General features: G+C 36.5%; 2 protein-coding genes across 4 annotated transcripts in view; one reads left to right on the top strand and one right to left on the bottom strand.

Moving 5' to 3' along the window:
• Positions 1–27,975, top strand: part of KCNK13 (potassium two pore domain channel subfamily K member 13) — a 205,563-nt gene that overhangs the window by 107,828 nt on the left and 69,760 nt on the right. The gene's annotated exons all lie outside the window — the stretch shown is intronic.
• Positions 5,331–27,975, bottom strand: part of LOC141522253 (zinc-alpha-2-glycoprotein-like) — a 30,084-nt gene continuing 7,439 nt past the window's right edge. Inside the window, exons 1-4 of one of the 3 annotated variants that reach the window (XM_074235520.1) lie at positions 26,060–26,255; positions 14,954–15,214; positions 9,578–9,856; positions 5,331–5,855 (exon numbers count right to left, since the gene is read on the bottom strand). In XM_074235520.1, the coding sequence (XP_074091621.1) occupies positions 5,575–5,855; positions 9,578–9,856; positions 14,954–15,214; positions 26,060–26,081 (843 nt within the window). In that variant the 5' untranslated portion in view covers positions 26,082–26,255 and the 3' untranslated portion in view covers positions 5,331–5,574. Of the gene's footprint in view, positions 5,856–9,577; positions 9,857–14,953; positions 15,215–26,059; positions 26,256–27,975 lie in introns of those variants that run through there. The other 2 variants (XM_074235519.1, XM_074235518.1) reach the window with 2 other exon arrangements.

The raw sequence follows: 27,975 nt of genomic DNA, 5'->3' as shown, positions 1-27,975 counted from the left end.
CATTGATTTCCTCTTTCTCCAATTTATTCATATAAGCATTTAGAGCTATAAAATATCCCCTGAGAGTTGCTTTGAATGAATCCCATAGGTTTTGGTATGTTGTTTCATTATTATCATTATCTAGGATAAAATGGTTAATTCTTTCTATAATTTGTTTTTTGGTCCACTCATTTTTTTAAAATGAGGTTATTCAGTTTCCAATTTGTTCTGGTTCTATATCTCCTTGGCCCAGTATTGCATATGACTTTTATTGCATTGTGATCTGAGAAAGATGTATTCACTATTTCTGCCTTTCTGCAGTTGATCATTAGGTTTTTATGTCCTAGTACATGGTCAATTTTTGTATAAGTTCCATGTACTGCAGAGAAAAAGTTATATTCCTTTCTATCCCTATTCAGTTTCCTCCATAAGTCTACCATAACTAATTTTTCTAACAATCTATTTACCTCCCTAATTTCTTTCTTGTTTGTTTTATGATTCAATTTATCTAGATCTGAGAGTGGGAGGTTGAGGTCTCCCACTAGTAGAGTTTTGCTGTCTATATCTTTCTGTAGTTCTTTCAGCTTCTCCTCTAAGAATTTGAGTGCTGTCCCACTAGGTGCATATATATTCAATATTGAAATGACTTTACTGTCTATGGTACCTTTTAGGAGGCTAAAGTTTCCTTCCTTATCTCTTTTAATGCTATCTATTTTTGCTGCTGCTTTGTCTGAGATAAGGATCGCTACCTCTGCTTTTTTTACTTCAGCTGAAGCAAAATATATTTTGCTCCAACCTTTTACCTTTACTGCATATTTATCTCTCTGCTTCAAATGAGTTTCTTGTAAGCAGCATATTGTAGGATTCTGGTTTTTAATCCACTCTGCTATTTGCTTACCTTTTAAGGGAGAGTTCATCCCATTCACATTCAAGGTTATGCTTAGTAATTCTTTATTGCCCTCCATGCTATCTTCCCTCTGTTTGTATTTTGCCCCCTTCCCCCCTTTTATCCATATTCCCCAGTCTTTTGTTTCTGAAAACCACTCCCTTCAGTGTGTTTGCCCTCCTATATCACACCCTCTCCTTTCTTTCCTCTTTCCCTTTTTCCCTTTTCCCTTCCCTTCCTTTTGTTATTTCCTATTATTTCCTCCACTCTCCTTCTCTTTCTCTGTCCCCCCTCCCCTTTTCCCCTTTTCCCCTTTTAATACTTGAAAGATTAGATGTTTTATAAGCTGAGTATATGTAGGTTGACTTTAAGCCAAGTCTGATGAGAAGAAGATTCAGGTGTTTCTCCTCTGCTCCCTTCTTCCCCACTATTACCATAGGTTTTTTGGTACCTCTTAGTGTAATGATTTCTTTTAAGAGGTTTGTTTCATGTGATAGATGGGGAAGAGATCAGGAGACTTTAGAACTGTGCCTGTCTTCTCTCTGCCATGTTGGCCACGTGAAGAGGTTTAAAAATCAAATAAAGTTTTTTATGTTTTGTTCTGGATGTGGAGTCAGTTCAGTGCATTTATCAAGGGGAATATATTAGATAAATCTATACATTAAGTAAAAGACTTTGGTAGCTTAGTGTATGATGGACTGAAGTAGTGAGAGACCTGAGACAGGGAGATCAGTAGGTTATTTCAGTAGTCCAGATGAGAAATAACAAAGACATGAACTAAGATGAAGGATGATGTCAGAAAGGAGAATTTTGGTCCTCTTGCCTCTTCTTATATTGTAACCTTTTTCAACTCAGGGTTGGAACAGGACAAAAACATATAACATATATGTTATTATCCTTGCTTACAGGATATATGGATCTGCTCAGAGAGCCCATCCTACATTGTTCTTCCTATCACTTAGCCATCTTTCTTGGTTTTCAGGTATCTGGCTGTCTTCTCTCATGTTTATTCCATCATTCCTAAAGCCACTGAAATCCTACCCTTTTCAAGGAAGTTTTCTCAGTTGATCAAGATGAATGAACTACTTTCCTGTAATATCTGCACTTGGAATTCCTTAGTCTTCCTTCAGCCCTCTGCTGCTTACTCAAATGATGCCCACATCCTTACCTCACATTCTAGTTTCCACAACCTGTTTATGGTGACTTTTTAGTAATGTATTTGTTGAGAAACAAAGTGTAGGAAAATTGACTCTAGAGTCAGAAAGCACAAGAGTAAAAAACATCAGAAGGAATTAATTCTCACATTTTTTGGTTTCTAGGAATCCTTTTCTCCATTTATAATGTCCTCAAGAAGTTTCATTTAGGTATAACTCTCTGCCTGACCCTGAGGGTCAGAGTCTTGTAAAATCCAGAGCTAGTGATTATCTCTTGACTCCTTCAGGGATCAGAATCACTAAAACTACTGGTGTCCTCGTGGTTATCTCTGCTTCCTTCCACAATCTCTTTCACTGCCATCTGCCACTACTGCTCTAGCAGCTGCTGCTACTGCCACAGGTCCAGCTGCAAATGGTCCCTCTGGACCGTCTGAACTTAGAAGGTTGCTGTTTTAGAATGATTGTTTTGTCTGAGAACAGGAAATAATAAAAGAATGGTCACAAAGAGCCAAGAGTGTCCATATATTCACTGCTACCATAACCAAGTAGAAGAAAAGAATGCTACATCTTCTGAACATGACTCTTGGGGCCAGATTTGTTCTGCCTCATCACAGCCAAAGAGAAAAAAAAAACTTGACTTGACTGTGAACAGTCCCTATTGTATACCTATTCAGTTCTGGTTCTGAAATGTATGAGATAATAATTCTTTCAACTCCACAACCAATTAGAAAAATATTTCCTTTTTACATAGACAAATCTATTTTACATTGTCAGAAATTGGCTTTCCCAGCATTCCACCTGGTAGATTGAAAACAAGGATGGGATATCTATACAAACCAGGAAAAACAAATCTAATTGTGCTTTGTGTGTAATACTTGCCTAACATGCACAAGGCATGCATTTCTTTTTAGCAGTGAAGATAAATGATCATCACTTTGAATTAGGCATATCAGTTTGATAGGTATGTGAAACAAAGTCTGAGAGGAATGGGACAGAGTTAAAATTAAGATGATGTAATAATCTAGGCAAGAAATAATGAAATCCTCTGATGTGCATATTAATGGAGAAATGTAGATGAAAAGGACTTGGCTGTTAATTGGACACAGAAGGTTAGTGAGGTAAGGAAAGATTTCCATTCAAATAAGTTTGAGCTAGAATCGCAGAATGGCTCTAATTTGCATTTTTCCAAATAAATTTTAATTTGGAACATTTTTTCCCCACATGTCTAAGATAGCCTAGGTTTCTTCCCTTGAGAACTGTCTGTCCAAAGTACTAAACCATTTCTCCATTGGGGGATGACTCTTTCTTTTAAATGTGCATCAGCTCCTTATATATTTTGGAAATGAGACTTTTTTCAATTTGATATAATGAAAATGATCTGCTTAATTTTCTGTGGTGCTCTCTTTTTCTTGTTTGGTCACAAAATTTTCCATTAACCATAAATCTTATAGATAATTTTATTTCATGTTTCTCTAATTTGTTGATGAAATGAATTATCTGTCTAGGTCACACATTCATTTGGAGATTATTTATTCATAAGGAAGGAATAAAGTTTTGATATGACTAATTTCTTCCATCTTCCTATCTACTTTTGTAGTTTCTAATTCATTACTAAAGCAAAAATTGCTTCTCTGAATTTTATAGGGTCCTTTCCTTTTTCCTTTTTCCTTCATGGTAATATGCTTGCTAGTACTAGCTTGACTAGGCAAAAGGGTATTCCAAGTTTTTCTAGTTGGAAACGTCTAATAAACAGTTGGTGGTGTAAGACTGTAATTCAGGAGGAAATCTGAGGGAACATCAGCATGGATATGAAAATTGAATCAGTGGAAGTGAATACTACCTAGAGCTAAAGTTCTTCATGTCTTTTGTTTCATGGATCCTTTGGCAGTCTGATGAATTCTATGGGCCTCTTTTCAGAATAATATTTGAAACCCACTCTCATAATTGAAAGAAATACTAAATTTCAATTAGACATTATTGAAAAGAAAGCTGTAATACTGTAGTCCATCTGATTTCATGGAACTCCTGAAGTCTATCCCCAGGAGTCTTAGATATCCATGGGTCCCAGATTAATATTAAGATCTGAAATCTAGCCACAGGATCCTTAGAGAGATCCATGGACTCCAGATTAAGACTGAATCTTGAAATCTAACCATGAGATCCTTAGAAATACATGGACCCCAAAATTAAGATCTTGATTAAAATTAAGACCTGAAATCTAGCCATAGGAAACTTAGAGAGCCATGAACCCCAGATTAAGGAAGAAAAGGAGAAAGTCCAAGACTAAACTTTAGGGGGAAACATTCATAGATAGGACAAGGGTGATAATCCAGTAACAGAGATTGAGTATAAGTCTTCATTTAGGTAGAAGAACCATGAAGAATAATATCATAAAACTCAAATCAGGTCCCTGGAAAGTGCATTTATTTCCCTGAGGCAAAGTTATAAGATAGAAGCCACCCCCTGACCCTGTGTTTGGTTGTTCTGGCAGGTGTTCTGGATGCTCTGTTTGCCTCTTCTTCAGCCTCATCTCCATTAATCTTTTTTTTTGAGTTTGGATAGGCAAGAGTCAAGTGTTTTTCACTTGCTGCTCCTGCCCTGCTTGGAGCACATTCTGATTTCCCACTTACATCTTCTATTATCCTGTTTCCCTTGGTCTTCAGGTACCTAGAATCCTTATTCTATCTAATCCTCTGCTCTTCCTATTATTCCTGAATTCCCACCCTTTCCAATAAATTATGCCAGTTTGATCAGGATTAATAAGGTGCTTTCCTAGCCATAACATCTGAAATTGGAATCCCTTATATTACCCTCAGGCCACTGTCCCCTACCACAATAATGTCTACATTTTAACCTCACATTCCAATTAGCCACTATATTTCTGTGTGTGTGTTTACTATATATATATATATATATATATATATATATATATATATATATATATATATATATATGTGTGTGTGTGTGTGTGTGTGTGTGTGTGTGTGTGTGTGTGTGTGTATGGACAGAGAGAGAGAGAGAGAGAGAGAGAGAGAGAGAGAGAGAGAGGTATTTATTGAGAAATAATATGCATTAGGTAATAGAGAGTCAGCCTCAGAATCAGGAAGACCTGGTTTGAAGGTCCTGCCCCTACAGTAAACTGATTGGGTAACTTTTGGGTAATTCCCCTAAATGTGAAGTGTTCCCACACAATCATCCAAGTATTTAAATTGTAGAACAGTTGTATTGTTAGAGGGACTTTCTTCACTGAGAGAAAATGAAACCACATAAAATCACCACCCAGGTCTTCCCCTCAAAATTGATTTTCACAATTTTATTTTATTATACATTGACCTTTATTTCTTCATATTAATGTTGTTTGTCTCATAAACTTTGACAGGGAGGGCCTGGGTGTATTTATTCTCTTTGCCAGACACCCAAACACAGGTAACTTAAATGAAAGCATGGTGATGGTGGGAGTTGTTCTGATGAAGATCCTTCTAGCTTCTCTTTCCCATCTTGGTTAAAAGAATGATGGAGATGAATCTGTAAAGTCCTGTCAAACTCTGACTTTTTTTAATTCTTATCCCAGGCCACAATTAGGCTTTCAGGTAAGGCTTCATGATCCACAAGACAGGAATATTCGAATTTCTTTTCAAAAGGAACTGAAATAGTTATTGATGACTCATAAGTGCCATCTTCTCTGGACTGTTTATTTCCAACTTCATTCTTGAGGAGCTTTCCATCATGAATCCAATGCAAGTTAACATTGTCTGGATAGTAATCAGAAGCCTTGCACTCCAAAATCTTGTTTCTTCTAGAGGCTGGATAATAAATGAGATTCACCTTGGGAGGAACTATAAGAGAATGAAGCAGGTAACATGAATAGTAGAACTTTGATTTCCTTTCTTTCTTATCCAACACTCCCAAATTTCTTTCTAGGTCCAGTGAAAGTCATTTTGAATCTTCTAAAAATCTCAGCTCTACCAATTCAACAGATTCTATTAGAAAGGCACTCTGCTAAGCATTGAGAATACAGTAAGAGGCAAAAGACAGTTCCTAACCTCAAGGAGCATACAGTCTAACATGGGAGATAACATACCTATAAATATATATAAAATAAACTAAAACAGGATAAATAGGGAATAATTTAAAAAAGGAAAGCACTAGAATTAAGAGGAGTTGGAGAAGGTTTCCTGTAGAAGAGAAGATTTTAGTTGGGACTTAAAGGAAGGAGAAATAGGTCCTGAAAGATAGGAAAGAATGGAGTGAAGGCATTCCAGGTGAGAGAAACAACATAGAACAAAGGCCCAGAGCAAGAGCTGTTGTGAATGTGAGACCTGGAAAATGCCTTTTTTTTTTGACTAGTAAGAACAGAATTTGAGGACTAGTCATCAGGAATGAGATTTGATGAAGGGAGGGAGATAAGGGGAGAATTGAGTTATAATATAGAAAGCCTTGATGCCCAAGCAAAGGAGTTGGATTTTAATATGATAATGGGTTCTTTGTACATTCTTGAATAAGTATGATGAAAGTGGTTTTTCTAATACCATTATTTTGATAATGATCTGCAGGATGAATTTGGAATAGAGAATGAAACTTCCCTAAAAGGCAATTACAGTTATCTCTTCCACATCACAACTTTCCTCATTGTGGTTTTGAGACATCATGAATCTGCATAAAAATTAAAATGAGAATTTTTTAGGAGTTTTGTAGAAGCTACAGATCAGAAGATAGCAGAGGAAAAGTTAAAAAACTCTGAAATGTATAACTATATGTATAGTATTATGTAATATCAATATATTTTATCTTTTAATAACATAATAATTCAAACTTCTCTGGTACAAAGAGAGGGTCAAAACTTTTATGTGGATTTTCCAGATTATGAGGGGGAAAAGAGCCTCTAATCCCCCCCCCCAGATGTGGATGGGATAACTGTATAATACTATTAGTTTTATATATATATATATATATATATATATATATATATATAGTTATCTAGGCCTAGAATAAAAAAATATACCATATTAAGGCTAGATGGACTTATGAAATGATGTGGTTCAACTAGTACTTTGAGAGTACTTTTCTACCATTGCTGACATCTTTTCTTGTAGTGATGAAGAGCTCCCTATATCTTGAGGCAAACAATTACATTTTTGGATATCTCTAATTGTTATGATGGGGTAACTAGGTGAAGCAGTGGATACCTAGCTTGACATCAGGAAGACTCAACTTAGTGAGTTCAAATCTGATCTCAGATACTAGCTGTGAGATCCTGAGAAAGTCACTTCATATTGTTTGCCTCAGTTTCCTCATTTGTTAAAAATGAGCTGAAGAAGGAAATGGTACATAGCTGTATTATTTTTTGCCAAGAAAACCCCAAATGGGATCATAGAGAGTCAGATGTGAAAAAAAATGATTCAACAATTTTTAGGGGGCAGCTAGGTGGCACAGTGGATAGAGCACTGGCCTTGGAGTCAGGAGTACCTGAGTTCAAATCCAGCCTCAGACACTTAATAATTACCTAGCTGTGTGGCCTTGGGCAAGCCACTTAACCCCACTGCCTTGCAAAAAATAAACAATTTTTAGGATGATTTTTCCTAAAATTCTGCCTCCCTGTAACTTTTAGATATCCATTGCTCCTAGATCTTGAGTAGTTAGTAGAGAGAAGATATCAGTTTGAAAGAAAAGTAACCACACATGGTAACCCATTGGGAATAGAGAGAATGAAAGAGAGTAGTGATAATAAACTAATAGAATCCAGGTGATTGAAATAGTTAAGTGATTCTTTTATTTTTGGTCTAAACCTGTGATTTCATTAGCATAGGGAATGCCCTATGAAAATATTTTTTATCAATGTAGATCAGCAACTCTTTGGCAAATTACAGTCTTAGAGATTTGCAGAAAGGCACTGAGACTTTCTAGGACTTACCCAGAGTAACTCAGAAACTGAACCTCCATCTTCCTGACTTTGATGCCTGTACTCCCTAACCACATTTTTTGGTATCTTTACTCATGTGCAATGGAAACCTTCCAGTGGATCTGTGGTGTTGACCCACTCCAGTAAGTTAAATTTCAAACAGGGATAAAACTTGGCTACTTTTCTGGAACATTCCCTTGATCTACCTTGATCAAGGTAATCAGTAACACTGGGCACACAATTTCCTAGAGGAGGAGATCCTCCAAACCTGAGAATAAAAGTGGAATCATTAAACTCTTTTGACTCCCTGTTTCCCTTCAGATTAAATATAAATGCTTCTATTTGGTATCTAAAGTTTTTTATTATCTGGCCCATTCCTTCCTTTCCAACCTTATTGTGAAATTATTTTCCACATACTTTATGGTTCAATCATATTGGCCTTTTTGGCACTCCCAATAATGATATCATACTCTTGATATCATTAGTCCTTTTTGAGAATGAAGGATCAACACCAACAAAACACATTCTATCTCCTGTCTCTTTGCCTTTGTATTGACTGGAATACTCTCTCTCCTCATCAGTACCCCCTGGGAATCCCTGGTTTGCAAGATAACCCCCAAAGTATCCTTTTCAACATGATGCCCTTCCTGGTCCCCCCAACTGCAAAATATCTTGTGCTCTAGGGTTACCTTGTATCTAACTACTTTATATGTATTTTCTATTCATATGAGTATACTTCTGTGTGTCTATGATATATTCCCCTCTCTTAGAATCTGAGTTTATTCGTGGTAGGGACTGTTTGGATTTTGTCTTGTTGTCTCTCAGGTCTTCTACAGAGACTGATACATAAGAGAAATATAATAAAATATTATTTGATTAATTAACATAACTTTATTACTGAAGGGACCAGGAACCTCCTTTCTGACAGAAATGATCAACTAGAACTGAGGTTTCTACCTCAAAGGGTTCAGATTATAAGACTAGTAGAAATGATTAACCTCACCATCCTTCAGCTTTCTTAGTTGTATTAGATAATTTCTATGATCCTTTCCAGTTTTCAAATCAAATGATTCTCTGATTCTTTTGACAATATCCTAGTTAGATCATTTTAGGCTATCTATGCTCTAACTATAGACCATAACCAAATGGGTAATTCTCTGAAAGAGATAAACTTTGCAGTAGAGGTACATCTGGCTGTGTCCTCTCCAGTAGGCAGACAATCACTAAGTGATTAGTTCCTTTGTGTTGATAGGAACCAAAGCTTGGAAGGGCTTCCTTGAGCATATTTTGCCCTTCCAAAGACAGTATGAGCAGGAGACACAGATGGACAACAGCCAGATATATGAGCTTTCATTATATTCCTAATAAGCCCCAATCATTAAATCCTCAACCCTAGGAGCCTAACCTCTTTTCTAGCCTCCCACTTTAGGGACTGGGAACAATTTTCAATCACTTCCAACACAGCTAAGGAGAGTTCAGAAATAATTCAAATCCCATTTTCAAGCATCTTTGTTCCCTAGTTATAGGAAATGGAAGGGGGGAGGAAATAGCTAGAGGTTAGTGGAGACTTGAAAATATGAGTAGTTTCATTTTGATAGCCTCCAAGAGCTATTCAAGACCTATGTAGGGTGAGTAGGAAAAAACAATATGGATAGGTACTTAGTTTTTGCAGATGAGCCTTCCCAAGCTCCAGGTATCTTCGTAGTGTTCCAATACACTCTTCCTCCAGATAGGCCTTGGCTCTATACACAGCACCTGGATCTGCTTCCCACCTTTGTTTGATCATGTCAGCTGCAGGATCCAAGGGGATCCAGGCTGGTATCTCTGTGGTGTTGAATTCAATGAAGTCCTGTCCATCAAACTGATACTTCCAAAATCCCTTTATGAAGTTATCATCACAAAATTTACAGCCAAAACGTCCCTTAAAGATATGAGACCCTGGAAACATACCAGACAAAGAAGATGCAAATCTCTGGTTAAGTCTATGTTTCACTGCTCCCCCTGCCCCAATCTCTAGCCCCTTTTTTTTTTTTTAACATTTCTTTGTAAAGCTTTGAATTCCAACTGCTATCCCTCTTTCTTCCCCCCTTTCCCTTAACTGGTAAGCAATCAATTATAGTTATACATGTTCAATTATGTAAAACATTTCCACATTAGTCATTTTGTACAGGAAGTCATGAAGAAAGTTAAAAAAAAGAAAGGAAATGGAAAATTATCATGCTTCGGATTGTATTCAATCAATATCAGTTCTTTCTATGGAGGTGGACAGCATGCTTTATCATTAGTCCTTTGGGATTGTCTTTGATTGCTGAGAATAGTTAAGTCCTTCCCAGCTGATCATTTTACAATATTGCTGTTACTGTATACATCATTTCACTAGTTCTGTTCTCTTCACTGTGCATCAGTTCATGTAAATTTTTTCAGGTTTTTTTAAAATCATCCTGCTTGTAATTTTTTATAGCATAATAGTATTCATTTATAATCATATACCATAACTTGTTTAGCCATTCCTCAATTGATGGGCATTCCTTTGATTTCTATTTCTAAGCTACAACAAAAAAGACTACTAAAAATATTTTTGAACAAATAGGTCCTTTCCCCTTTTTTTAGATGTAAATGGGAGATATAGCAGTGCTGGTTCAAAGGATATTCACAGTTTTATTGCCCTTTGGCATAGTTCCAAATTGCTCTCCAAAATGGTTGGATCACCAACATTGCATTAGTCACATCCATGTGAACATTTATCATTTTCCTTTTTTGTCATATTAAACAATATGATAAATGTGAGGTGATGTCTCAGAGTTGTTTTGTTTTTCCATAGTGATTTAGAGCACTTTTTTTCATATGACTATATAGCCTTGATTTCTTTTCTTTCTTGTTTTGTTTTTTTAGGTTTTTTTGTAAGGCAAATGGGGTTAAGTGGCTTGCCCAATGCCACACAGCTAGGTTATTATTAAGTGTCTGAGACCGGATTTTAACCCAGGTACTCCTGACTCTAGGGCCTGTGCTTTATCCACTATGCCACCTAGCTGCCCCTAGCCTTGATTTCTTTGTCTACAATCTGCCTGTCCATATCCTTTGACCATTTATCAATTGGGAAATGACGTATATTTTTATAAATTTGACTTATTTTCACTTTTGAGAAATGAGTTCTTTATAAGAGATACTTGTTGCAAACATTTCCCCCAGTTTGCTACTTTTCTTATAATTTTGGTTGCATTGGTTCTGTTTGTGCAAAAACTTTTAAATTTTATATAATAAAAATGATCTATTATACATTTTGCAATGGTTTCTACATTTTCTTTGGTCCTAAATTCTTTTCTTATCCATAAATCTAACAAATAGCCTATTTCATATTCTCTTAATTTGCTTATAGTATATCACCCATTATGTATAAATCTCGTACCCATTTTGACCTTGTCATGGTGTATTTTGTGACATAATAGTCTATACTTAATTTCTGTCATAATCTTTTCCAATTTTCTCAGAAGTTTTTTTCAAATAAACAGTTATTATTTCAAAAGCTTGGATGTTTGGATTTGTCATGTACTAGATTATTCTGATCACTTATTATAATGTAGTTTGTAGCTAATCAATTTCACTGATCCACCACTCTATCGTTAGCCAGTACCAGATGGTTTTCATAATTAATGTTTTATTTTTTGAGTTTAAGTTTTGAGTTTGAGATCTGGTAGAGTTAGATCACCTTTTTTATACAGTTTTTGCATTGATTCTCTTGATATCCTTGACTTTTTGTTCTTCAGATGAGTTTTGTTATAATTTTTTCTGACTTCTAAAAATAATTTTTGATAGTTTGATATGGTGCTGAATAAAATAGACTTAATTTAGGTAGAAACTGTCATTTTTATTATATAGGCATAGCTTATCCCTAAACAGTTAATATTTTTCCAGTTGTTTATATCTGACTTTATTTGTGTGAAAAGTGTTTTTTAATTGTGTTCATATAGTTCCTGGGTTTCTCTTGGTAGGTAGACTTTCAAGTATTTTATTTTGTCTATAGCTATTTCAAATGGAATTTCTCTTTCTATCTCTTGCTGCTGAACTTTGTTGGTAAATGCTAATGATTTATGTGAGGTTTTATCCTACAACTTTGCTAAAGTTGTTAATAATTTCATGTAGTTTTTCATTGATTAGAGAATTATTTAATTCTCTAAGTATACTCTCGTATCATCTGCAAAGTTTTGTTTCCTCATTGCTTACTCTAAATTCCTTTCATTGCTTTTTCTTCTCTTATTACTGTACCTAATATTTCTAGTATAATATTAAATAATCAATGTGATAATAGGCATCTTTACCCCTGGGATACTGGGTTAGCTTCTAGCTTATTGCCATTACAGATAATACTTGCTGATGGTTTTTGATAAAATGAATATTTTAAAGTAAGCACCATTTATTCCTATACAGTTTGTCAAAGACTTTTTTTTCATCTATTGAGATAATGATGTGATTTCTGTTGGTTTTGTTATTGATTTGGCTAATTATGCTGAGTTTTCTTAATATTGAACCACCTTGAATTACTGATATAAATCCCACCTGGTCATAGTGTTTGATCCTTGTGATATATTGCTGTAATCTCTTTGCTAGTGTTTTGTGTAAATTTTCCCATCAGTATTCATTAGGGAAATTGGTCTCTAATTTTCTTTCTCTGTTTTGCTCTTCCTGATTTGGGTATAATTACCATTTTTGTGTCATTAAAGGAATTTGGAAAGACTCTTTCTTTGCTTCTTTTCCCAAATAGTTTATATAGTATTGGGATTAATTTTTCTTTAAATGTTTGATAGAATTTACTTGTGACTCCATCTGATCCTGGGCATTTTTTCTTAGGAAGTTCATTACTGCTTGTTCAGTTTCTTTTTCTAAAGATTGGGTTACTTAAGCATTTTATTTCCTCTTCTGTTAATCTTGGTAATTTATATTTTTGTAGATATTCATCTATTTCATTTATTGGCATATAATTGGGTAAAAATAGCTCCTTATAATTGTCTTAATTTTCTCTTCATTGGTGGTAAATTCACCCCTTTCATTTTTGATACTAGAATTTGACTTTTTCTTTCCTTTTTAAAATCAGTTTAATCAATGATTTATCTATTTATTGGCTATTTCATAAAATTAACTTCTAGGGTTTTTTTTTGTTTTTGCAAGGCACTTGTCACATAAAGTCAGATCTAAAAAACTGGAAAATATTAACTGCTTTGGGATCAGCTATGCCTACATAATAAAAATGACAGTTTCTACCTAAATTAAATTTATTTTTGTTTTTGCAAGGCTAAGTGACTTATCCAAAATCATACAGCTATTAAGTGTCTGAAGCTGGATTTGAACTCCATTCCTCCTGATTCCAGAGACAGTGTTCTAGCCACTGCACCACCTAGCTGTCTCTTCTAGTTTTATTAGATTATGGTTTTCTCCCTTTTAATTTTATTAATCTCTCCTTTGATTTTTTTCATGTCTTCCAATTTGGCACTATATTGGGGATTTTTAATTTGGTTTCTTTTTTTTTGCTGGTTGTTTTTAGTCGCATGCCCAATTCATTGATTTGCTTTTTCTCGATTTTATTGATGTAAGTAATCAGAGACATAAAGTTTCCCCTAAGTACCACTTTGGCTGCATCCCGTAAATGTTGGTATGTTGTTCCATTGTTGTCATTTGTTTCATTGTTGTCATTTACTTTAATGAAGTTAACAATTGTTTCTATGATTTATTCTTTGACCCACTTTTTTGGATTAGATTATTTAATTTCCAATTAAATTTTAATTTCTCTATTGTCTATTATTGAATGCAATTCTTATTGCATTATGATTTGAAAAGGATGCATTTACTCCTGCTTTTCTGTATTTCGTTGTGAGGCTTTTTTTATGTTCTCCTTTCTCACAGCACAATCCCTCCCTGTCTTCAGTTGTCCTGATCCATATCTGGGCCAAGATGGTTCTGGAGGGGAAAGTGAGACAGGTGACTTGGCCTAGCACTCACTCACTTAAATAAATTCACATGCATATCATGGCATCACCTCCCTGATGTCATGGTCTTTTTTAAGAAGAAAGGACAAGCAACAACAACAAAAACTTCTAATGTCCTTATAATTGGTCAGTTTTTGTGTAGATGCTATATGTTACTGAGAAAAATTCCTATTTCCATTCAGTTTTCTCCAGAGATCTATCATGGCTAACTTTTCCAGTATTTTGATTACCTCCTTAATTTCTTTCTTGTTTAGTTTTTGGTTAGAAGTACTTCTGAGAGGGGAAAGTTGAGGTCCTCCTCAAGTATAGTTTTATTATTTATTTCCTCCTATAACTCAAAAATTAGATGCTATACCATTTGGTACACATACACACACACACACACACACGTATGTGTGTGTGTTTAGTATTGATATTACTTCATTGTCAATGCTATCTTGCAGCCAGATATAGTTTCCTTCTTTATCTCTTTTAATTAGATCTAGTTTTGCTTTTGCTTTGTCTTTTGTTGTTGTATTTGTTGTTAGCCTTTGTTCTTGAAGAAGACTGTGACATCAAGTAAACGATATCATGATATGCGTGTAATTTAGATTAAAGTGGGAGGATGTTAAAAGACACTGTTCTCACTAACTCTTCCAGAACCATCTGAACCCAGTCAGGAAACAAATTTCAGAAAGAGAACAGCTCTAAATAGGTCAGGGCTTCTAGATGGATTTCTAGCTAGATCTTGGGAGCTCATAAACGTATTTTTAAAAGTATTTTGAAAATTATATTACAATATAGTTGGTTTTTCTTTGTGATCCTATATGTTTTATTTAATAAATTTTTTTTATGATTCTGGGAAAGTAGCCATAGACTTAACCGGTCAGCCAAAAGAGTTAATGTCACAAAAAGGATTAACAATCCCTCATATAAGTTAATTCCCTCTATCTTTCTAAAAAGGTGATGCTAGTCATATCTCCAAGTTAGGAGCAAGTAGTGTGTAGGTCCCTGAAGCCTCTCTTAGGCAGTGGGCCCCTTGACCCATGTTCTTTGTACCATTGATGTATCAACTCACCATTCCCATCATTGTAATAGTCAATGATACTTTGCATGTTCTCTAAGACAAAGTCTTCTCTTCTTTTCTGAAACTGAGTTTCCTTCTGCCAGTCATTTAGTCCTTCCACTTGGTCCCATGGTGGCAAGGGTACTGCCCTCTGACTCTTGCTGTCATATTGGTAGAATGACTGGACATTGAGGTAGCCGATGTTTGTGAAGTTGAACTGTTCTGGTCCAGGATTTGACAAAGCCATGTCCTCATATGTTAGAGAAGAGCACCCTGAGTGAAATATTGGGAAAACTGGAGTGAGACATGTTATTACTAATCCTCTAAATAAGGAACTTATTCACTGAGAGGTGGAGGAGGAAAGGGTGGAGTCAGAAATGAGGGGCTGGGGATAGCTAGTTGGCATAGTGTATAGAGCACTGGATCTGGAGTCAGGAATACCTGAATTCATATCCAGCCTCAGATATTTAATAATTACCTAGCTATGTGGTCTTGGACAAGTCACTTAAACCCATTGCCTTGCAAAAACAAAAAACAAAAAAAGAAATGAGGGACTGGATGAAATCTGGGCTTTAGTCACCCGGATCCATGGCATCCCTTCTTCAGCTTCTAATTTGTCTAGTCTGTCCCCCAGCGAGCATTGGCACCTCTGGTGACTTCATTCTCATTCTTCTCCTAATCACATTTGAAGTATGTCTTGGATTTTAGGAAAGTAAATGACAAAGTTGATTGGTTCCAGAAGAAGTTAACTAGGATAGTAAGTGTGACATTTGTGACATGAAGACCAATTGAAAGGAATGTTGAGAAGAGAAGGAATGTGGGTGGGGAAAGAAAGGGAAGGGTATATGATATCATATGATATCTACTTTAAATTTTTAAAAGTGTGGTGAGATTTGCTTTATATCCTTCCTAAAACACAATGAATGATTGAGGTTATAGGGAAACAGCTTTTATTTGGAAAGGAAAGAGATTATTAATTCTGGAGTTCTCTGGATTCCTTCTGAGAGAGTGCACTCTCATTTAGTGGAAAAGCAGAGGGTGGATAACCACTTGCCTTGCAGAAGTTGGACTAGATTCTCTCTGGCGATGTTTTTATCTCTGGGATTCTATTAAATTTGAATGCCTAAAGTCCCCTTTCCCATCTCTCAGCTGAGTAGTTCTAAGGTATTTTCCCTATTACTGCTCTGAGAGACCATTGAGTCAATCTTGTTAGTAGACCCTGATCTTCATCTAGAACAGGGCTGTCCAAAATGCAGCCCACAGAGTGCTTTTATGTGCCCCCCTGTGGATTTACTAAATGTTTTAGTAAATGAAGCTGGACCACCTTAGAGCTCTCACTCAAATGGCAAATCAAAATATTGTTTCAATAAAAACTATCTTGTTTCAATAAAAACTTTTAAAAGTAAGGTTGGATAGTCCTAATCCAGAAGAAAAGAAGTAGACTTTTGGGGTACAGACAAGATGTGCAGTGTGAAGCTAACATGCTTGTGGAGCTTTTCTCTACACAACTCTCAATGAAGCCTCTACACAGACCTTGAAGCTTCAGATTCCTCAACTCAAGATATCATGGAGGATCTTAGGGGTAAAGGGGAAGTATAGTCCAATGTAGGTGGGAGACTGGGAAAGCCAGCAGGAGGCTCTAAGCAAAGTGTAATCCAGGTCCTGACTCAGTTAGAAAATAGGGCAGCATGGAGGGTACTATCTCTAGACAAAGTCTAAGCTTTGGAAATACTGGGGCAATTGACAGGACTTTGTTGGGAACAAACTACTGCATAGGTAAAACCTAAGCATAAAGAAGGAAACAAACTTCTGCATAGGCAACCCACGTGGTCCCTGCACCAAAAACTTGGGACCATACTCCCTTTACTATCAAAATGAGCAAAGAAACAAAAATAGCACTAACCATAGAAAATTACCATTCAGATAGGGATGATAAAAATGCCATCTCAGAAGAAAGTAGTGTCAAATTACCTACAAGGGAAGTCTCAAAGGAATTTATGTATTGGTCCCAAATCCAAAATCTCATGGTTAAAAAGGATTTTTAAAACCAAAGAAGAGAGGAAGAAAAAAAATTGGGGAAAATGAGTCACACAGGAGAATTATGAAAAATTGACTTAAAAATCAACTCCTTTAAAAGTAAAAATGAGCAATTGGAAAAAGAATGTAACTTATCAAAAAATAAAATCAACCAACTGGAAAAGCAATACAACTTATCAAAAAAATAAAATTGACCAACTGGCAAAGGAAACACAAAAGCTAACTAAAAATAACCCCTAAAAATTAGAATTAGAAAATGGAAACTAATGAATCTGTGAGACACTAAGATTCCATGAAACAAAATCAAAAGACTGGGAAAAAATAGAAGAAAATGTAAAGCACCTTTTAGGAAAAACAAATGACCTGGAAAATAGATTCAGAAGAGACAATTTAAGAATTATTGGTGGGGTGCTAGGTGGTGCAGTGGATAAAGCACCGGTCTTAGAGTTAGGAGTACCTGGGTTCAAATCCGGTCTCAGATACTTAATAATTACCTAGCTGTGTGGCCTTGGGCAAGCCACTTAACCCCATTTGCCTTGCAAAAAAAAAAAAAGAATTATTGGTCCACCCAAAAAGCCAAAATCAAAAAAAGAAAATACCTTTCAGGAAATTATCATGGAAAATTTCCCTAATATTCTAGATCAAGAAGACAGAATAGTCCTTGAAAGAATTGTCAAAACACTGGAGTGGGGCAGCTAGATAGTGCAGTGGATAGAGCAATGACCCTGAAGTCAGGAGTACCTGAGTTCAAATCTGGCTTCAGACAATACTTGCTTAGCTGTGTGATCTTGGACAAGTCACTTAATCCCAATGCCTTGCAAAAATTCAAAGGAAAAAAAAAATCACAAAAATAAAAGAGACAGAATAAAAACTCCAAGGAATATTGTAGTCAAATTCCAGAATTCTCAACTAAAGGAGAAGATACTGCAAGCAGTCAAAAAGAAGCAATTTAAATACCAAGGAAGAATAATCAGAATTATATAGTACTTATCAGCTTCAACATTAAAGGCTCAGAGGGCCTGCAATATTATATTCTAGAGGGCAATTGGATTACAACCAAGAATTAATTACCCTTCAAAATTTAGCATATTCAATCAGGGGAAAAGATGGATTTTCAATGAAATAGTGGACTTCCAAAATTTTCTGATAAAAATACCAGAGCTGAACAGAAAATTTGATCTTCAAAAACAAGACAACTACATCAAGTTGCATAAAAAAAGGTAAAACAGAAAGAGGAAAAAACTCTAGTCAAGAACATTAAATTGTTTATATCCCTATAATAAGGGAAGATAACAGTTGTAACTCTTGAGAATTGTATTTCTCTTAGGATAGTAAAAAGAAGCACACTTAGAGTATAGCTTGACCACAAAAGTGTTGAATCTTTAGCCAATACCTCAGCTAATGAGTGCTGAATATAGTTGAAGGGATTGTATTTTAGAGGAAATGGGTATAAATGAGGCATGAAGTGATGTTGATAGGATCTATCCTATTGGGATAGAAGGAAGGAGAATACTTAATGGGTCTATACATAATTAAATCATGAAGTGATTTTACTCTACTAGATGCTTTAGTTAAAGAGGGTTATAGTACAATAGGGAAAAGGGGTGAAAGTGTATTTAGAAGGATTGGACATAAATATATCATGAAGTGATCTTGTATTATTCCACACTTTAGTTAATAAGGGTAATAGGCTATAGTTGGAATACTATAGGAACAGAGGGAGAGAGAGAGAGAGAGAGAGAGAATACCTGATATTTTGGTTGAGAAGGGTTGTAATGCTATGGTTGGAATAGTGACAGAGGGAGAGAGCTACTTAGAAGGACTGGACATGAAAAGATCATGAAGAGATTTTTGCTTTGTTTACAATTGGATGGAGTATGCTTGGGAGGTGGGTATAAATGGTTCATGAAATAATTTGGCTTTGTGTGATGCTTTGACTCATGAAGATTGTGTGTTCAGAAAAGATAATTGAAAAGATGGGTATAGTATAAATTGACTATAACTTGATTTGATTTATGACTCTTGGGAAGTGTTTTTCTAATAGGACTTAAGAGGAGAGTGTACTTAGTGACTATGAGACAATGCCGCTTATCAATCAACCTTGAAAAAGGTATTTCTATCAGATAAAAGGAGTATATTTTGACAGAGGGGTTGTAGGTACAAACCAAGATTAAAATAATATAAACATGAAAAGAAGGATTATGCTCAGAGAAGGTTAGGCATTAGAGGATAAATAACATCACATGAAGAGGTATAAAGACCTACTATAGAAGAGAGAAGGAAGGGAGGGTGTGAAGAGAAAATCCTACAAACATTCTCATTTGAGTTTAAAAATCTGTCCTATCCTTTAGGGAAGTTAGGGGGGGAAGGAAGGGGAACAAAAAAGGAAGAAGGAAATGATAAAAGAGAAGACTCAAGTAAAAGAAAAAGTAAAGTTAAAGTTAAAATTAAAATTAAAAAGAAAAGTTAAAGGAGGAAGGGAGCAAAACATTGATAAGGAAGTATAAGAGGAAAGGAAAGAGGATAGCACAAATGGGGAAAGACAGCATGAAGGGAAATATAGAATTAGTTATCTTAACTATAAGTAGGAATGGGATGAACTCTCCCATAAAACAGAAGCAGATAGCAGAATGGATTAAAAATCAGAATCCTACAATATGTTGTCTACAAGAATCACATTTGAAGCAGAGAGATACACACAGGGTAAAGGTAAAAACCTAGAGAAAAATATATTTTGCTTCAGAGGAAGTAAAAAATCAGGGGTAACAATGCTGATCTCAGACAAAGCAAAAGCAAAAATTGATTTCATTAAAAGGGATAAGGAAGGAAACTGCATCTTCTTAAAAGGTGCCATAGGCAATGAAGTTATATATATTATATATATATACACATATATATATTATATATATAAAATATATGTGCACCAAGTGATATAGCTTTCAAATTCTTAAAGGAGAAGCTAGGGGAGGGGGACAGAACCAAGATGGGGAAGTAAAGGCAAGAATTCCTGGAAACTCATTCCCCCAAAACTCCAAAAGCCATCAAATTATGACCATAGCCAAAATTTAGAGTGGCAGAACTCACAGAAAGACTAAGTGATACAATATCCCAGTCCAAGACAACTTAGGAGTTCCACAGGAAAGGTCTATTCTACCAGTATCAGGGGTTGGAAAAAGCATAGTGCAGCTGCAGCCACAGAGCAGCACAGCCGGGATGGGCACCTGGGTCTGTGGCAGGAGGGGGTGTTTCCAGACCTCTTGGCCCAGGGATCAGCAGGGACAGCAGGAAGGGGTGGTGAGAGAAAACTCTGCTTCACCAGAGTGGAGAGTAGAGTGCCAGCCTCAGAGTAGCCCTGTGTGAAAACCTGCAGTGAGAGTTAGCAGAGTCACCCAGCATGTCCAGCACTCTCAGCCCACAGATGGTAAGGGGGTTGAGGGAGACTGCAAATGTCTCTCTGCTATCCTCAATGCAGGACTTGGCTGTTTTCCTACACTCAGATCCAGTTTGCACCATAGCCGAGCAGGGACCATCCTCACAGCTCCAGGGGAATACCTGTGGTCATTCACATATCAAAGCACAGGCAAGACAGCAGTCAGAGACTCTCACAAGACCTTATAGGAATTAAAGTCCCAGTGGGGTGTCCCCAAAACCCCCCAAAGCCTTGGAAGTTCAGTAAACCAGTCATAGACTGAGGAAATGAGCAAACAACAGAAAAAGAAGAATATGACCATAGAAAATTACTTTGGTCCCATGGAGGATCAAAATACATACTCAGATGATGACAAAATCAAAGCTGTATCCAAAACCTCCAAAAGAAATAGAAAATGGGCCCAGGCTATGGATGAACTCAAAAAAGACTTTGAAAAGCAATTAAGGGGGATAGAGGAAAAAATGGGAGGAGAAATGAGAGCAATACAGATAAATCATGAAAACCAAGTCAACAACTTGGTGAAAGAAATACAAAAAATACTGAAGAAAATAATATATTAAAAACCAGTTTAGGCCAAATGGCCTAATGGGGAAAAATGGGGAAAAAAAGCAACACAAAAGGCAAATGAAGAGAATGTCTTAAAAACCAGAATTGGTCAGCTGTAAAAGGAGATAAAAGAGCTCTCTGAAGAAAATAACTCCTTCAAATGCAGAATGGAACTAAAGGAAACTGAGAACTTTGTGAGAACACAGGAATAAATAAAAGTATGCCAAAAAAATTCCAAATTAGAAGAAAATGGGAAATATCTCATTGAAAAAACAACTGACCTTGAAAACAGATCCAGAAGAGATCATTTAAAAATTATTGGGCTACCTGAAAGTCATGACCAGGAAAAGAGCCTAGACTTCATTTTTGAAGAAATAATACAGCAAAATTGCCCTGAGATCCTAGAAGCAGAGGGTAAAATAGAAATTGAGGGAATTCACCAATCACCTCCTGAAAGTTATCCCAAGAGAAAAACTTCCAGAAATATTATAGCCAAACTCCAAAACTCCCAAGTCAAAGAGAAAATTACTAAAAGCTGCCAGAAAAAAATAATTCTGTAGTCAGGATTACATAGGATCTGGCAGCATCAAAGGCTTGGAATATGATATTCTGGAAAGCAAAAGATCTTGGTTTACAACAAAAATCAATTACCCAGAAAAACTGAACATCCTCTTTCAGGGGAAAAGATGGACTTTCATAATCTCCTACTGAAACAACCAGAGCTCAACAGAAAGTTTGATCTTCAAGTACAGGACTCTGGTGAACCATAGAGGGGGTGGACAAGAAGAACTAACTATGAGGACCTTAATTATGTTGAACTGCTTGTATTCCTGCTTGGGAAAAAAGATACTGATAACTCATATGAACTTTCTCATTTATAAGAGCAATTAGAAGGAGCATATATATGTAGACAGGACATAGGAAGGAGCAGAATATAATGGTAGTAAAAAAGATGTAGTCAATGGGTGATAAAGGATAGTACTGGGAGGAAGAAGGGTTTAAGATATTTCACATTAAGAATCAAGAAAAAGCTTTTACAGTGGAGTGGAATGGGGGGAAGGCAAGGGGGAATGAGTGAGCCTTCAATCTCATCAGAAATGGCTCAGAGAGGACATAACATACACTTGTTAATAGGGTATAGAAATCTATCTTACCCTAGAGAAAAATGAGAGGAAAGGGATGGAATAAGGGGGAAAGGGGGGAGGGAAGGGGGAGTAGGCGATAGAAGAGAGGGAAAATTGTGGAAGAGGGTACTCAGATACAATACACTTCTGAACAGGGAAAGGATGAAAGGAAAGAGAGAATGGAATAGTTGAGAGTGGGGAGGAATAGATTGGAGGGAAATACAGCTAGTGATAGCAACTGTGGGAAAAATATTGAAGCAACTTCTCTGGTGGCTATGATGAGGAAAGCAACTCATCCCAGAGATAGTCTTTGGAATATGAACACAGATTGAAGTACACTTTTTTTTTCCCTCTCTCCCTATTCTTGAGGTTTCTCATCTTTGGGGGGGGGCAGGAAGGGGGGCTTATAATTACTCTCACAATAAAATTATTGTAATAATATGAAAGAAAAAAGAAAAAAAATAAAATAAAAAAGGAGAAGCTAAATGGATTACAGAGAGACATAGGCAGCAAAACTATAATAGTAGGGGACCTCCACCTCCCTCTCACAGAATTAAAAATAGCTACAAAATAGAAGAAAGGAAACTAAAAGAAAGAGGAGAGAAGAGGAAAGCATTGTGGGAAAGGAGCCACTTAAACCCTCAAAATGTCATCTCATCTGTAAAATGAAGACAGTGATATTGGGATAACTTAATCTCCAAAATTTTTAGGGAAGATTGTGATAAAAAATAACTAACATTTTTTAAAGTTTGCAAAGTATTCAAAGATATTGAATAACATCTTTTGATCCTCACAGCAACCCAATATTATTCTCATTGTTTCACAGATGAAGAATTGGAGGGCAAAAGATAAAGAAATTTGTTCAGGATAACATAACAAGCTTCGTGTCTGAGGCCAGATTTGAACTCAGATCTTCTTATCTCCAAATCCAAAATTCTATTCACCAGCTATCTCTCTGGAGCAGTAGATTTAGAGGAACTGGTTTTTGAATCCTGGCTTTGCCACTCATTACCTGTTTTATCTAATTAAATCATTCTGTGTCTCTATTATTAAATTATTCTATGTCCTTGGTCCAGAGTGCTAGATGCTTTTTCACTTCTTTCCAGCTCTACAGTCTATAATACAGGATTGAAATATTGTATAAATATCTAGTATTATTATTATTATTTCCATTTTTTTGACTTTCCTAGACTTCCCTACCCTCTAACTTTCACCCTTCCTCCTATCCTCAGCAATTAGATGTGAAGAAGTCTAGTTAGGGTGATGGAAGATAGGACTAATTGTTTTCACTAGAATCAGAAATAATTAGGAAAAAATGCTATAAAGACCATCCACCATTTTTAGCTCTTCTTTCCATGCCCCATGTCTTTCTTTCTTGGGAACAGGAGACATTAAAAAACATAGAGGAGGAAAAGAGAAAGATCAGAAGATATTTGAGATGAAATCCAACCTGAAAGCTATATTGCCCCCTTCACCCTTCCATGTCCTTTCCTCAAGTAAATGGTTCTTAATATTTAACAAGATGGTAAAATCTATGGACACTTTTTTAGAATGTTTTAAATATATAAAATATATAGGAGTAGAAAGGAAACCAATTATGTTGAAATGTCTCTAAGTTCACAGACCTCCCCCCTCCCTGAAATTTATTGACTATTAACTTTGATAAGGAATCCTTTCATTTAAGTTTTAGCTTTAAACCAAGGCCCACCCCTTCCTTGCATATGAAGGTAAGTCTATGCCATAACAGTATCACTGTTGCTTCCTGTCCCAATGCATAGAAATATTAGATCCTTTTCAGATCGACGAAAGTAGTATTCCGATAATGATTTATTTAAAGTTTGCTAACTTTGGGGGCTTTCTCCTACCTTAAAAGGTCTTCGTTTTAAAGTACACTTCCAAGAAAGAACATAAGTCTATCCTTCAGTCCTTACATAGCAATTACTGGGTGACAGGTCCACAAAAGTGGAACAGTCCGTGCCTTGAAGGAACCTATATTCTATGGAGGAAACAACATACAATAAATTCATGGCAATTTTTTTATGTAGGGGAGGAACTACCAGCTAGGGATCAGAAGGACTTTCTGTAGACGGAATTCTAGCTAATTTTTTTTTCTTTCTTGATTGCCATTATTTCAAACAGTTTTTGAGATAAAAAAGAATTTGTAGAAGTGAACAGTAAATGCCACCTCCAACACATTCTCTGCCTGACATCTGCCCAACCTGATTGCTGTCCTTTGTTCTCAAAGAGGACCAAAGTTACATCACTATGTTAAGAGTCTTGCAGTATGTCCTATTGTGGCTCCTGAGACCAATACAAGCTTGAAATGCTCTACCTCAGGTCAGGCACAAATAATTCATGTGAAGACATGGGATAGATTTTCTAAACTTGTGCATCTCATGTTTTCTTTGAACTGTTTCAATCCTGCTTCACTCATAGAACATATCACCTCTCTGATGAGGACAGCTCATGTTGTGTCAGTATCTCCCATGTTACATCAACAATTCCAAAGAAAGGGTTTGGAAGAAAGGCACAAGGTATTGTGGAAAGACATATAGGTCAGTAGACACAAATTTTAATGTTCTTGTTTCTCCTCTCCCCCAATAAAATGAAAGCTCTTTGAAGACAGGGACTATTGGGTTTTTTGGGTCCCCCCCCTCTGGGAGACAATATGAGCCCCCCAGACATCCTTGGACAAAATACCATCCCAATCACAACTTTTTACTGTTGCATTCTGGACACAAAAAAAGTTAGAATGAGGTGACTCTTAAGGACCAAACCTTCCCTCTCTTCCAAACTTCTGCTCTTGACATAACTTATGGCTGCAGTTCTACAGTATGTAATGTCCAGACCTGGAGGAGAACCAGTGTCCCAGAAGGTCCTCCAGTTATCGTTATATCATTCCTAGTCTATCTTCAATGTCCCTGGTTTTGAGGAATAGTACTTTTCTGCCTCTTTATTCTAATCTTTGAACCCTTGCTTGGCTACTAAATGGTTAGAAGGTCTAGAAACAGGAGGGCTATTCCTCAGGAACAGTAGAGTAGGCATCTCTATGACCTTGTGTGAGTCTGTGTTTTTTTCTGTTGATCTCTCTGGCTGACTTGAGTAATGTGATGCTTGTGCAACTCTGTCCCACTTAAATCCAGTTCACACAATTTAAAAATAAATAAATAAATGAAATGAAATTGAGAAAAAAATCTAATTTACACTAAATTGAAAACAAATAATTAACTTTTAAAATTCAATTCATGCATTAGTCAAGACATTATTTTATGATATCTCTTTGAAAATGAAGGATGAAAAACATCCACCACCTACTATTTGTGCTTTCTCCAAGGGATGAAGGAGGAAAGACCTGAGCCCTTAAGAGACTCATATCCATGGCATTGTATCTTGGGGAGGCCAAAGTGGCTTATGAGACAAAGGTCTCTCTCTTCCTTTCTTCTTTCTCTTCCATTACTTCTTGTTCTTTAGATTTCCTTTTTTTTTGGGGGGGGTGCAAGTCCAATGAGGTTAAGTGGCTTGCCCAAGGCCACACAGCTAGGTAATTATTAAGTGTCTGAGGCTGGATTTGAACTCAGGTACTCCTGACTCCAGGGCCGGTGCTCTATCCACTGTGGCATCTAGCTGCCCCTCTTTAGATTTCCTACAGCTTCTATCTTTCCTCTCTAATATTCCAAGACAGAGCAAGGTGATTGATTGTCCCCAAACCCTGCCCAGCACTATGGCAGCATTGAGGAGCTTGTGGAGCTCCATTTTAACTCTGAGGTCTCTCTACCCATTGAATTCACATTCCAGGGTTGAATGGGGCTTAAGGGGGCAAATGATTCAAACTCCTTCATTTCACAGATAAGGAAATATGGATATTAGAGATTAAATGACATCCTTAATAAATGGCTAAAGGCAGAACTGGATCTCATTTTCAGAGCCCCAAAGTCCAAATTTAGTATTCTCATAATTTCTCTGTGATAGTATTCTCCTCACCACCAAAACAGCTCTTTCCCATTTGCTCTACTCACGAGATCTTGATTCCTTAGGCATTGTGATGCCTGTTAAAAACAGCAGAATAAATACAGTGGTCAGGATCCCCATTTTTCCAGTTTGGGAGATTTAATTTGCCTCAGTGTCAGATTCCACATGGAATTGACTCTGGTTCTCTTGCCTTATATCTTGGACTGATAAAGTGATTTCACCAAATCAGGTGAAACTGTCCAGTAGAATCCAATGGCCAATCAGAGTTTCGGGGTGGAATCCACCCCCTGAGTATTGGAAATAAAACAAATTGAGACTTAAAAAACCCAAATAAACAAACAAAAACAGGCATGGCAGATCATTAAAAAGAAAAGGAAAAAAGAAACTTGGATAGGAGTAGGGTTTAATAGAGTACAAGTTCCAACCATTGAAGTTGTCCTCAAAAAGAAGTTAATTAGGCCACATGACCCTACATAGAATCAGAGGATAAGATACAGAAAAACATAGTGACTCCTTCAAATACCTAAAATTTTGTCCCATGAAAAAGGAAATACACCTGTTCTCTGTGGTTACAAAAGGAGGGTAGAACTGAGGGTAGAACTCAAGTACAAGTAACAGGGAGACATTTCAAATGAAGGAGGTCCAGAAATGGAATGGGCTGCCTCAGCACACAGGGAGTATTCTTTCTTCTAAAGACCTTCTAAGAGGAATTTAGGACAGCTACATTACTCAAAGGAGTATCTTCCTAAATTCAACTCTGGTCTCAGGCACATTTTTAGCTATGTGACCCTAGACAAGTCACTTGACCCTGTTTGCTCAGTTTCCTCATCTGTAAAATGGAGAAGGAAAACAGCAAACCACTCTAGGATCTCTGCCAAGAAAACCCCAAATGGGATCACCAAGAGTCAGACACAACTGAAACAACTAAACAAAAGTAACAACAAAAGTGAAAGTTATAGAATGAATTCATGCCTCAGATAGGGATTAGACTAGAAGACCTTTTAGGTTTCCTCTAACTGAGAAAGTCTGGAATTCTGGAGGCATGATATTTGCTTTAGTGCTGTGGAGACGGTGAGATCAGAATGACCACAATAATGAACTTTACTCTGGTTAGAAGTTACTTTAGTTAGAAGTCCTATATCTAGGCCCATGGGATTTAGCGATAGGAAGTGAGTTACAAGAAAGCATGTTTTAAGGACGGCTAGGTGGCACAGTGGATAGAGCACCGGCCCTGGAGTCAGGAGTACCTGAGTTCAAATCTGGCCTCAGACACTTAATAATTACCTAGCTGTGTGGCCTTGGGCAAGTCACTTAACCCTATTGGCCTTGCAAAAACCTAAAAAAAAAGCATGTTTTAAAATGAATGAGGTGAGGGAAACTATGGGAAAACCTAACAATGCAGTGGCTTTAAAAGGGCTAAACAGGGAATAGGGAGCAACCTAAAAACTCTTTTTTTTAAATTGAGTTAAACTTTTTATTTAATGTCACAAAAAATATTTAGTCAAACAGACCAAAGCCCAAGTCATCATTGGACTCCCTGAATTATTTTTTTGTACTACCTCTTTTTTCTCCTCAGCTGGGGCAGCTGTGTAAGCTATAGTGCCTCCATTAGGGGCTGCACACCAGACTTCCAATATTTATATTGAATAGGACCTTTAAAATAATCCAGGCCAGATGGTTCAACATTTACATCTTCTGCTTTAATGAGGTCACTGATTAATCTCATCTTCATGAAGAATGAGGGCAGAGTAGATGCAAGGGAGGGCAGAGACAGCTACTTCAGGAGATGGATGCAAATTGTTTGTAGGGGTGCTTATCATTGGGTTCACCCAAATGAGTCCTTAGCTTCCAAAGAAGAAGCAGGCAACTCACAGAAACCTGGAAAGAGAGCACCTAAAAATTCTTGTTGGTGAAAATCAACTGATAAT

This window comes from Macrotis lagotis, chromosome 4, assembly GCF_037893015.1.
Source record: "Macrotis lagotis isolate mMagLag1 chromosome 4, bilby.v1.9.chrom.fasta, whole genome shotgun sequence".
NCBI classification, from domain to species: Eukaryota; Metazoa; Chordata; class Mammalia; order Peramelemorphia; family Peramelidae; genus Macrotis; species Macrotis lagotis.
This window is presented reverse-complemented; position numbering and strand designations above follow the sequence as displayed.